This window comes from Nanorana parkeri, unplaced genomic scaffold (assembly GCF_000935625.1).
Source record: "Nanorana parkeri isolate BGI_ZX_2015 unplaced genomic scaffold, ASM93562v1 scaffold74, whole genome shotgun sequence".
Classification (NCBI taxonomy): Eukaryota; Metazoa; Chordata; class Amphibia; order Anura; family Dicroglossidae; genus Nanorana; species Nanorana parkeri.
The window spans coordinates 2,182,209-2,195,333 of NW_017306342.1; the positions used below are offsets into that span (position 1 = coordinate 2,182,209).

The window sequence follows — 13,125 nt, forward strand, 5'->3', positions numbered from 1 at the left end:
GGGAGTGTCGGATGAACGGATGATCCGACACTCCCGGCGGAGAGACCAGGGGCCCGCCGCGCGCTGGATAACGATCCGGCGGCCGGCAACTTGCTGGGCCCCTCGAGAGCCTGAGGCCCCGGGCGCCCGCACCGCCTGCACCGGCGGTAGTTCCGCCACTGAATCCTTCTTCCAATGTCCAGCAGTAGCGTCTACCCAGGATCTCTGCAATAAACTTTGCATTCAAAAATTCCTGATTCTGAATCCCTCAAAAACCCTTGGTAGGAACAAAGCCAAACCTCATCCTTACCAGGCACAGGCAGTGCTAGCACCTTGGTACCAAACATATCACACTATTATTATACATTAATATAGCTCTGACATATAGCACAGGGCTGTACAGAGAACACTGAGCCAGCTGTATTCCCCTGATGGCGGCCCTGGTGTTGGGAGTGTTCATTTCTAAAGGGGCCTTTAACAGTAATCTCTAGAAGTTTCATGTAACAGGTCTGTAGCCTCTGGCTGCCTCCTACAGCATGATCTCAGCCTACAAGCACTCCTGTAGAACAGTCTCTGACCATTTCCTCTAGTAAGTCTTTTTATAGAATTACATATAATAAATAATATATTCGCTCCTTTGGAGATACCTTACCTGCATGGGCAAGGTGACAGCTTCTCTCTAATATTGGAATGACATGTGTACCTGTATATTTACACTACACCATCTATGAATAACTATGTACAACCAGATGTGTTTTACACCTTCTTATAGGTCATTCAACTTTCAACAAAAAATCATTACAAAGAATTCCTCTAGAAAATATTCATATCAGCATATGTTAATTTTAGTGATTTGACCATCTTTACAGTAATGGACTATTATCACCTATGGACTTAAATCCAAATGTCAAATTACAATGTGGCAGTCTGATCAGTGGGGGAGAGAGGACTGAGAAAATGCTTCCACCTGTCTCCAACAAATTGAGGACATTAACTTAAGCAAGTCAAAGTCACTTGAATGGAGCGCATCATCAACAACATGCTAATGAAATGTTCAAATAAAACCTTTCTGTGTTCATTACATACTTTTTTTTTTTTTTATCCCAATGGCATTATCACTGGGTCTCTGTACTTCTCTATGCAATGCAGGCAGATCATGGGCAGGGTGCTGTACATAGCCTGCCTCAGTACTCCTCTTGAGAGTCTTCAGCCCTGATGCAAGCAGGAGATATGCAAATATCATAATGCCTGGTAAACGCCTGGGTGGATATCAGTCTGAAAGAGTTTCGTCACTATGTCATCCTGAGGAAGGGGTCCTTGTGTGGCCCCAAAATGTTGGCTTAACAACCTATGTAATATTATGTGCTTTTGCTAAATTGCCTAAACTGACATTCTGGAATGCTAGTGACTTCCTATTCCATGGTCTGTAAGAGTGGGCATTCGTACATTCGTAGGCAGACTGTATTTGCATGCAAACCGCATTGGGTAATGCCGAAAAGTAATGCTGACCCTCCATGATTGGATGCACTGCAGTCCAATGAATGAACACAGTCAGGCTTGGGAGCAGTGGCGTCACAAGGGGGGTGCGGCCCGCACCCGGGTGACACCATTGGAGGGGTGACACCTAAATGACTGACAGTCATTTTGGTGTCACCCCCTCTGAAAAGTCAGGCACTCGGCCATGGATCGAGAGCCTGACAGTTGCAGGAGAGAGGACGAGACTCCCTCCTCTCTCTGTCGACGTCCATCACCAAGATGGCCGCCTGCAGATATCACAAAGATGGCTCCGGGTGACACCCGGCCTCGGGACGCCCCTGCATATGAGAAAAAGAGATAGATGATGCTGGAAATCCTCCAGCCAGCGAATGAGGCCAGCTCTCTCGGACTTGCTGTAGCTGCAGGATGTACAATGTGAGATGCTCAGAGTGCAGTAAAATGAGAGAAATCTATTTCACTACAGGAGAGGAACCTGTACAACTGTGTAAAGCTGGCCATACACTGTTGGGATTCCAGGCCGGTCTTGATGATTCGGCTAAAATTCGCACAGTGGGTGCTGCTGTCGGCACCCTTTCGACCGGCATCCCTCAATCAGCAGATCGAAGGAGCTGGCTGGAAGATGTCTGTGCGGACAGAGACTCTGTTTGGGGTAGTCTGACAGCAGCTACAAAAGAGACAGCGGGGATTCCTCAATCAATGCACTCGTAGCATTGATAGAGGAATCTGTTCTATTGTTTTTATTTAGGCCGCAGGCTGAACCAATGTATGGCCAGCATAAGACTGAAGGTAAAGCTGGGGTTGAGCTTTCAATGACATTGACAAATTGCATTGCTTCTATATATTGTGATATGTCAGAATTTTATCTCTGCAGACTTGAAAAACTACTGAACGAGCCACTTTAACAGGAAAAATATATCTGATATTAAGTCAACTTTACCGCCAACTTGGGCAGAAGTCAAGCTCCCATGTGCAGAGGATTGATTTCAAGCCAGATATTGGTATTGGTAGACACCAGAAGGTGCGTGTCACCTATACAAGAATAGGACATTGCAGTGATCTGCTGGTGTATGCTTAGGAAGGGACAATTGGGGTCAGTATAATGCCAGAAATAAAAGAGTATAAAGGAGTCCTGGAAGGAACATCATCTTTTTTACTGACTTTTCATTCAACATGGCACCTCATTCTGTTCTGAACAAGAGATGAGATCAGTACAAGCGTCATGTCATCTGCTTCTAGAGTAGCTCGCGGCTACCATCAGTGGGATTAACTCTTCACACACTGCAATCTCTTTCTACAGCTTCACATTCCTCTCCCTGATAGGATGAATAGGTAAACTATGCAAGAAAGATGTTTCTTTAGTAGAAAATACATTTGTGGATTAAGAGTGTGACAGGAGTTTTTATTATTATTATTATTATTATTATCATTTGCTTCCTAAATTGAAAACGCTGCATTACCACCTTTCAGAATAGGAAGGTGTTTAACCATATGCTACATGTCCATTAGGTGGCACTAGAAGACTGTGCCATAGCCATAGGTGTACTGGATGATGATCTTCATACATGTCTTACAATATTGTTCTAACTACTGTACATTGTTAACAAAAACCATAGTGCGGAGCATTCAGCATCACATATAACTGTATGGATTTAAAAATGAACCAGAAAAGATAGTGATTTTTTTTTAAAGTTTTCGAGGTCTTGTGGTACTGATGAATGTTTTTGTCTCAACGCGTTTCACCTGCGTCTCACCATTGGCTGGCTATACATCTCCTAGAAGCTTGACTATAGCGCAGCACCCTGGTGGTATTGTGTGGGCTCTACCCCTCCTGTGGTCTTCCACAGGAGGGGTAGAGGTGCTGGAGGGGGGACAGGCGCTGGAGGGGGGACAGTTTTTTTGGACATTGGGATCGGGATATCCTTATGATGCCCATGGCATTGCCTGTTTTACTCTTTAGGCACTAGGTCCCTCTCCTGTGGGAGCCTTTACAGGTGAAACGCATCGAGAAAAACATTCATCAGCACCGCAAGACCTCGGCTCACCTACTGTATGTTTACATATGCCCTTTATGGGTTTGGACTTTATCTATATCTTAGCCTCTGTGGACGTGCGGATTGATGTGGGACAGGTGGGCCAGTCACAAGGGTATTGTGTCCTGGTTCTGTTTGCTTTTAAATCTTTATGGTTTTAATGAGATGTATTAATAAAAGTGTTGTAATTTTATTTATACGTTTGTTTGGTAATATTTCTAACAAAGGGAGACTCAAAAAAAAACCCCACTATGTTTTCTGGTTTATTTTCCCTAACGTTGTTGTGGGAGTGACCAGAACTTATACCTGCTTGGTGACCCGACTGAGTATTTGCCCAGGAACAGTCTGGGAGTTATTTATTCAAAATTTGTGTATGTATTCAAAAACAATAGATCCCGTACAAAATACATTTCTGAATTCAGTAAGAATAATATAGCTTATGCTGGCGCCATAGTGTTTTACACGTCAACTGCACCCAAAACTAAAATTTTAGGATTCCAAGATGAGTGACCCTGTTGAGTAAGACTGACCCGTGATCCTGACAAGTTTGAAGAGTAACCCTAACTGGAGAGATTGATAAGTATGCCTGACAAGTGCAACTGATGAGTCTGGTAGGTGATGATGACAAGTAATGCTGGTGAGTAGGGAGGGGTAATAAACAAAATAAAATGGACAGCTACAGAGAACCAGAGACTAAGATTTACAGAAGGCCTGAAGGATGTGAGTGAGGTCGGAGGACTATGGAAGACTTGAATTGAATGAGATGTGCTGCATGAAGTGATTAAGTTAAAATCAAAATATGATTTTTCCCCGTTCACACACATGCCTTGCTTTTTCATCCATATTGCTTGCTCTCATTGACTGTTTTAACACTCAGGATGGCAAAAAGGGAGAATATATCACATAAATCTCATGTCTCCCTATTTCCTGCAGCAGTGAATGAACCTGGAGTGTTTCCTGTTTCCACCTAAGTGAGGTTTGACAATGTAATTCCCAGAATGGACTGTAACAAAAATGCTTTCTTACCTATACATTAGCAGCTGTTGTCAGCTTCAAAGTAGTCCCCTTGTGAAGCGGCACGCTTTTCTGGATGACTGTGCCACTGCCGGAAACATTCCTGGAATTTGTTTTATGAAGAGCTGCGCAGTATCTTTGTCACGTCACGCTGGATATCCAGAATGTCATCAAATCTGTGTCCTTTTAAAGGCATTTTTACATTTTTGTAAACAACCAAAAGTCACAGGATGATATATCAAGGGAATAAGGTGGTTGGTCAAGTTACGGAATGGATTTCTGGGCCAGAAACTCATGAACACTTAACTCATCATGCGTAGGACCATTGTCATGGTGGAGAATCCACTTGTCAGGCCAGAGTTCTAATCTTCATGGATATCTTCCCAGCCCACCTTAAACAGCCTATGCCATTCAAAAACACTTGATTTCTTCATGGAATATGCGCCATAAGCCTGTTATAACAGAGCTAAAGTTTTACTTGCACTTTTCCCAATTTTCATGCAATATTCGATTTGAATCCGCTGCTCCAGAGTCCTGTCACTTATTTTCCTCCAACAGGTCAATGCACACAAGTGTCATTTCATCTACTATTCCGTGAGGACTGAGTCACCTGATCTGCGACCCAGGTGAGTGCAATTTAAGACATGTCAGAACAGAGTGAGAATGGCGGTGTGATGCACCACCATAGTGCTACTCCAGGGGCATTCTGGAAATTCAATTGTCACACCTTGTATATATATTGTCACTTGAGGGCTTTTGAACACTGATAGGTCTATTCACTAAAGAGTGAAGGGATCGGAGAAGGCAGGAGAAGTGAACAATCCTGGCCAAAGTAGCTGATTTGGAAAAATTCTCCAATTCAGCTCTCTTTCCAGTTCAGCTATGTTCTCCTAGATTGTTCCCTTCTCCTGCCTTCTCCTAGATTGTTCACTTCTCCTGCCTTCTCCTAGATTGTTCACTTCTCCTGCCTTCTCCTAGATTGTTCACTTCTCCTGCCTTCTCCTAGATTGTTCACTTCTCCTGCCTTCTCCTAGATTGTTCACTTCTCCTGACTTCTCCTAGATTGATCACTTCTCCTGCCTTCTCCTAGATTGTTCACTTCTCCTGCCTTCTCCTAGATTGTTCACTTCTCCTGACTTCTCCTAGATTGTTCACTTCTCCTGCCTTTTCACTTCTCCTGCCTTCTCCTAGATTGTCCACTTCTCCTGACTTCTCCTAGATTGTCCACTTCTCCTGACTTCTCCTAGATCAATCACTTCTCCTGCCTTCTCCTAGATTGATCACTTCTCCTGCCTTCTCCTAGATTGTTCACTTCTCCTGCCTTCTCCTAGATTGTCCACTTCTCCTGACTTCTCCTAGATTGTCCACTTCTCCTGACTTCTCCAAACTCTTCACCCTTTTGTGAATAACCCTGTACGTTCATTAAAAAAAAAAATGTATCACAATAATTAATTTAAAAAAATGCTAGGTGCAATTCTTTATGTTGCACAATATTTCCACAAGGTTTATCAAATCAATATTTTTAGGAAAACACAATAAAATGAATTTTAGTGCACACAAACAGAATATAATAGACAATTTTTTGGGTAAAATGCAAATGCGTCGGAATAGACGCATCTGTCAAGGACAGTCTGCATGTAATCGTACATGGTATTATTACATGCGGTTCAGGATAGATGATTGTCTCTGGACGCAGTCAGATCTCATCCAGGGACAATCATCTATCCCGAACAGTATGTAATTGCCCCATATATAATTACTTGCTGACAGATGTGGCCCCTGTCAGCCTGTCATTCACTTGAATGGGCTCAGCAGCTGCATGTGCCGCAAGAATTCATAGACCAGGGGCGGCCACAATTTTTCGCCTGGAGATCTACTTTTCAAATTACGAGCTCAATGAAATCTACCAATAAAAAAACACCTTTATTTAAAAAAAGAAGCGCATTCAAATTGTTACTGAGACTGCTACCTCTCTCTATCTGGCGCTCTCTTCTCGCTCTCCCCCTGTATCTCTCTCTCTCTGCTGTCTCTCCGTGGGCCAGTTCACACCACAAAGTCTACATTCCAGAGTGTTCGGCCTCTGAAACACACTTGAACGCAAGCCGGCCAGCTTCTGCGTTCATGGGCGGGTGATGGCGTGGCGGTGCATTGCAGTCAATGGCACCACAGCCACACCCCCGCCTGCAGTGCGATCGCCTGCACCTGGAACACAGGCACATTAGTGTCTGCGTTCCGGTCCAGTGCAAAAATTCTGCAAGCACTATGGACTGGAACGCAGGCATCAATGTGCTTGCGTTCCTGGTGCAGGCAATCACACTGCGGGCGGGGGACGTGGCTGCGGTGCCATTGACTTCAAAGCACCACCACTCCCCTTAACACAGGAGACGGCCGGCTTCGCTCCAGTGCGTTCCAGAGGCCGAACGATCTGAAACACAGACTTTGTGGTGTGAACCGGCCCTCTCTCTTGGCTGTCTCTTCTCTTTACTCGCGCTCTCTCTCGTCACTCTCTTTCTGCTGTCTCTTCTCTCTCTGCTGTCTCTTCTCTCTCTCTCTGCTGTCTCTTCTCTCTCTCTCTCTCTGAGGTCTCTTCTCTCTCTCCCTGCGGTCTCCTCTCTCTCTGCTGTATCTTCTCTCTCTCTGCTGTATCTTCTCTCTCTCTGCTGTATCTTCTCTCTCTCTGCTGTCTCTTCTCTCTCTCTGCTGTCTCTTCTCTCTCTCCCTGCAGTCTCCTCTCTCTCTCTCTCCCTGCGGTCTCCTCTCTCTCTGCTGTCTCTTCTCTCTCTGCGGTCTCTTCTCTCTCTGCTGTCTCTTCTCTCTCTGCGGTCTCTTCTCTCTCTGCTGTCTCTTCTCTCTCTCTCTGCTGTCTCTTCTCTCTCTCTCTCTCTGAGGTCTCTTCTCTCTCTCCCTGCGGTCTCCTCTCTCTCTGCTGTATCTTCTCTCTCTCTGCTGTATCTTCTCTCTCTCTGCTGTATCTTCTCTCTCTCTGCTGTCTCTTCTCTCTCTCTGCTGTCTCTTCTCTCTCTCTCTCTACTGTCTCTTCTCTCCCTGTGGTCTCTTCTCTCTCTCTCTGCGGTCTCTTCTCTCTCTCTGCTGTCTCTTCTCTCTCTCTGCTGTCTCTTCTCTCTCTCTGCTGTCTCTTCTCTCTCTCTCTCTGATGTCTCTTCTCTCTCTCCCTGCGGTCTCTTCTCTCTCTCCCTGCGGCCTCCTCTCTCTCTCTGCTGTCTCTTTTCTCTCTGCTTTATCAACTGTCTCTTCTCTCCCTGTGGTCTCTTCTCTCTCTCTCTGCGGTCTCTTCTCTCTCTCTGCTGTCTCTTCTCTCTCTCTGCTGTCTCTTCTCTCTCTCTCTCTGATGTCTCTTCTCTCTCTCCCTGCGGTCTCTTCTCTCTCTCCCTGCGGCCTCCTCTCTCTCTCTGCTGTCTCTTTTCTCTCTGCTTTATCTCCTCTCTCTCCCTGTGGTCTCTTCTCTTTCTGCTGTCTCTTCTCTCTCTCTGCTGTCTCTTCTATCTCTCTGCTGTATCTTCTCTCTCTCTCTGCTGTCTCTCCTCTCTCTCTCTCTGCGGTCTCTTCTCTCTCTCCCTGCGGTCTCCTCTCTCTCTGCTGTCTCTTCTCTCTCTCTGCTTTATCTTCTCTCTCTTTGCTGTCTCTCTTCACCCGCACTGCAGCACGCCCCTTCCCATCTGCAGCGTCTGACACATTCAGCCGCACTAGTACCCAGGTGGGCTGGTCACACCTCTGCACACCTCTTACCTCTCAGCCCCGATCTGCTGTCCACCTCCTCCTTCTCCTTGGTCGCTGGCAGGCCCCACCTCCTCAGTCACTGGGCCCGCCCCCTCTTCCGTTGTCGGGCCTCGCCTCCTCCTCTGCTGCCGATGCCGGGCCCAGCATACTCCTCCGCAGCTGCTGGCTGTCACTGACTCAGCAACGGCTGTGCGGAGGAACACGCTACTGCACAGATTTTCACTGGCCGCTAATGTAACAAAGGGTATTCTCACTGACTGCCAATGTAACAGAGGTATTCTCACTGACTGCCAATGTAACAGAGGTATTCTCACTGACTGCCAATGTAACAGAGGTATTCTCACTGACTGCCAATGTAACAGAGGTATTCTCTTTATTTGTAATTAGAGCCACCAATTCATAAGCAAATGTCAGGGCGGAGCCTATTTTCAGTGAGCCCCTATCTTAATTCAGCCCTGGCCCTGGGCCCCCTGGTTGCCCGAGTCTGCCTGACATCTTGTGTCCAGGTTTCAGCTACCATGAAATCCGGACACAGCATTCAAAACCCGGACCCTGCAGGTGAATCGCGCATATGCGGCAACCCTAACTCCTGTGCGTAATGTGTGTACAGGGGGATTGTCGTACTCAGTGTCATGGCTCCTGTGTGTATTGTGTGTACAAGAGGATTGTTATACTCTATGTCACGGCTCCTGTGTGTAACGGTGTACAGGGGTATTGTCATACTCAGTGTCCCGGATCCTGTGAGCAATGTGTGTACAAGTGGATTGTCATACTCGGTGTAACGACTCCTGTGTATAACATGCGTATAGGTGGATTGTCATACTTGTTGTCACAGCTCCTGTGTGCAATGTGTGTACAAGAGGATTGTTATACTCTGTGTCATGGCTCCTGTGTGTAATGTGTGTACAGGTGGATTGTCATACTTGTTGCCATGGCTCCTGTGTGCAATGTGTGTACAGGGGGATTGTCATTCTCGTTGTCACGGCTCCTGTGTGTAGCATGTGTACAGGTGGATTGTCATACTCATTGTCCCGGCTCCTGTATGTAATGTGAGTACAAGAGGATTGTTGTACTCTGTGTCATGGCTCCTGTGTGTAATGTGTGTACAGGTGGATTGTCATTCTCGGTGTCACGGCTCCTGTATGTACAGGTGGATTGTCATACTTGTTGTCATGGCTCCTGTGTGCAATGTGTGTACAGGGGGATTGTCATACTTGTTGTCATGGCTCCTGTGTGCAATGTATGTACAGGGGGATTGTCATTCTCTGTGTCACGGCTCCTGTGTGTAACGTGTGTACAGGGGCATTGTCATACTCTGTGTCACACCTCCTGTGTGTAACATGTGTACAGATGGATTGTCATGCTCTGTGTCACGGCTCCTGTGTGTAATGTGTGTACAGGTGTATTGGCATACTCTGTGTCCCGGCTTCTGTGTGTAATGTGTGCACAGGTGTATTGGCATACTCTGTGTCCCGGCTTCTGTGTGTAATGTGTGTACAGGTGTATTGTCATACTCTGTGTCCCGGCTCCTGTATGTAATGTGTGTACAGGTGGATTGTCATACTCTGTGTCCCGGCTCCTGTATGTAATGTGTGTACAGGTGGATTGTCATACTCTGTGTCCCGGCTCTGTGTAGTGTGTGTAGAACAGGTGGATTGTCCTCTGTGTCGCCACTCCTGTGTGTAATATGTGTACAGGTGGATTGTCATACTCTGTGTCCCGGCTCCTGTGTGTAATGTGTGTACAGGTGTATTGGCATACTCTGTGTCCCGGCTTCTGTGTGTAATGTGTGTACAGGTGTATTGTCATACTCTGTGTCCCGGCTCCTGTATGTAATGTGTGTACAGGTGGATTGTCATACTCTGTGTCCCGGCTCCTTTGTGTAACGTATGTACAGGTGGATTGTCATACTCGTTGTCACGGCTCCTGTGTGTACAGGTAGAGGCAGGTTGAACATTACCTGTTGCTATGTGAGAAGTGGGAGGTGATGGAGGACGGATGTCACCGTATACCTGTCACTGAGTTCTGTCCCTCCTCCTCCTCTATAGAGTTTGGAGATGTGTGTACTCACATATGGTTAATAGTGCACACAAAGGCAAGGAGAGCAAGTGCAAAGGCTACGTTCTGCTACGCTCTATCTCTAATCCCCCCTCATGATCACTGTGTTCTTCACCGCCCTCCCCGGGCTGCTGCTGCTGCCTCTCCTCATCAGCTTCATCTTCCCCTACATCTTCCAGGACATCGCCAATTTCATCACTGTCATACGATTCGGGATCAGGACCAGGAAGAATGCCAGTAAGATCCCAGCCTACACCATTGTGGACATATTCCTGGATAAGGTGGAGAAGTCTCCTGACAAACCCTTTATCCTCTACCAGGACGAAGTGTACACCTACTCCGAAATAGACAAGCTCAGCAACCAGACAGCGAGAGCACTGCGCAAGCATGCCGGGGTCAAGTCGGGGGACTGTGTGGCCCTATTCATGAGCAATGCCCCTGCTTACATCTGGATCTGGCTCGGGGTGGCCAAACTGGGCTGCTCATTAGCCTGCCTCAATAACAACATCAGAGCCCAGTCATTTCTGCACTGCTTCCGATGCAGCGGAGCAAAGATCATCCTTGCAGAGCCAGGTGAGTGTAGTTCTCTTGTCACGTGACACGGGCCAATGTCTCTGGGTGTGTGTACTGCTAACTGACAGATCAGTGCGGTCACTGACAGCCAAAACAAATCAACAAATGGCGCTCACTCAATAGAGTTCAGAGCTGCTGCAAAGTTTGGTCTGCAGCATATTTTTGTAGACATTCTAATGACAACTGAACTGTGTTCTGCCATAATCTGTATGTACGGTATTTGTAAGCCCCCAATCACCCTGGAGCGTGAGCGTCTTCAGGCAATTTTGAAGCTTTTTTCCACATTTTGAAGGTTTTTGTTTCAACCAATAGGAAGCTGGTTACTAATTTATAGACACAAAGTCATGCACAAAATATTTTTAGGCACTCCCATTAAACCTATAAAGCCAAAAATACAGAATTCTGCCCCCAATAAAAGCTAACGTCTCTTCTGAGCTTCAAGCTACAACACATTGCTCAGGTGTGAACGGGTCGGGTACAACTCCAAATAATCAGATACATAATGCTTCTTGAAACACAAGAAACCGCTCAGGTGTGAGTGGCGGCTAATTATTTAAACATAGCGGAATCCTGTTGAATTTTGGGTTGGTAAGACACTTACCAACATGCTGGAAATATTATTTGATTTATTTATTAGGAAAGCCACTGCGTGAAAGAATAGTTTACTGTGTGGATGGAGGAATCTCCCCCTGGGCCAAGCTTCAGTATCTTACTAGTCGGCCCTGCTGGCTCTCAAAAAACCTGAGCAATGCCTCCATCCAATCAGATTGTTCAGATACTGAAGCTTGGCCCAGCGGCAGATTCCTCCATCCACACAGTTTAGCGTAGATGGAGGAATCTGTTGCACTTTTTCCATCTGACCATTGAAAGTCTGCAGAAAATCTCTAGGTGTATGGTCAGCTTTAGTCTGCATTAATAGATGTCCTGCTGCACTCCCTACCAGATATCCCAGGAACAAGATGGGTGCTTGTAGTGAGCGCTGATGGCGCCGCTTGGATCTGAACTTGAGTATAAGGTCACCAGCACACTGAAGTAAAGTGTCCAAAGAAAACGTCTATTTATTGACGCATATATTGTCACTTAATTAGGTGCAACGTTTCGGGGCCACACAGGGTCCCCTTCATCAGGCTGAAAAATGACAATGTGTGCATAATGCCTGCAATTGTTTCACACATTGTCATTTTTGAGCCTGAAGAAGGGGACCCTGTGACAATATATGCGTCAATAAATAGACGTTTTCTTTGGACACTTGATTTCGGTGTGCTGGTGACATTATAATCATGTCTTGGACTGCAGACGCAGAACGCAGGAGGCATAGACGCACACAAATGTGCTGCAAAGCTTTTCTTAATGTAAGCTTGGCTGCTTTATGGCAGATACACACCTTATGTTGTCAGTTACATTCTCCCTCAGTATAGCTGCCAAGCTTTTCTATCAGTTTAGGGGATGTTATAAGGCCTGCTCACACCTATCCATTGCGGTTACACACATGCAGTGTACATACGTTGCACATGCATTGCATTATGTAGCCCATTCATTTTGAATGGGCCATAACGTACCAAAGATGCTGCATGAGACAATTTTCTTAACGCAATGCAGCACTGCAATGCCCAGATTGCTCATATCTGTGTACTATGGTGCGTTATAACGCACATACACTGTGGTGCATTAGGGTGCTATTCAAGATTAATACCTAGGCAACACACTGCACTGTGGTATATGTACTGATGTGCAGTTGTGGGAACGCATGGTAAATCACAGGCCCACACTGAACACTTGCCAGCAGGGCCGGATTTTCCACAAGGCCACCGGGGTGTAGAATCTCCCGGTTCCCAGGACATGCATTTCCGGGCGCCGGGCAGGTATTTGTTTTCTACATTTAGCCCTGCTTTGGGCAAGCAGGGCTAAATGTAGAGTGGGGAAGCCGCTTGTTCATTTACAAGTGATCTCAGCAATGTCACCAAAAATCACTTGTAATAAGACTGCAGTTACGTCCTCCCCCCGTCCGTTCTCCGCTCTGCTCCATGTAAACAGTGAGAGGTTTCCCCTCTCACCTGTCACAAGAGTTCCAGCACAGTACTGTGCTATAACTCCTGTATTGGAAGTGACAGGTTCAATAAAGAGAACCTGTCACCTCCAAAAATGCTACCACACAGGGGCTTGTTAGGTGTGATAGCAATAAAATTAAGAGGGGGAAAAAAAATAACAATCGAAGAAAAAAAATATTAAGTAACTA

General features: G+C 46.2%; 1 protein-coding gene across 2 annotated transcripts in view; it reads left to right on the forward strand.

The window, feature by feature from the left end:
• Positions 1 to 10,321: 10,321 nt before the first annotated feature.
• Positions 10,322 to 13,125, forward strand: part of SLC27A2 (solute carrier family 27 member 2) — a 40,145-nt gene continuing 37,341 nt past the window's right edge. For both annotated transcript variants that reach the window (XM_018576685.1, XM_018576686.1), the window contains exon 1: positions 10,322 to 10,889. In XM_018576685.1, coding sequence (XP_018432187.1) covers positions 10,412 to 10,889 — 478 coding nt within the window. In that variant the 5' untranslated portion in view covers positions 10,322 to 10,411. The remainder of the gene's footprint in view (positions 10,890 to 13,125) is intronic.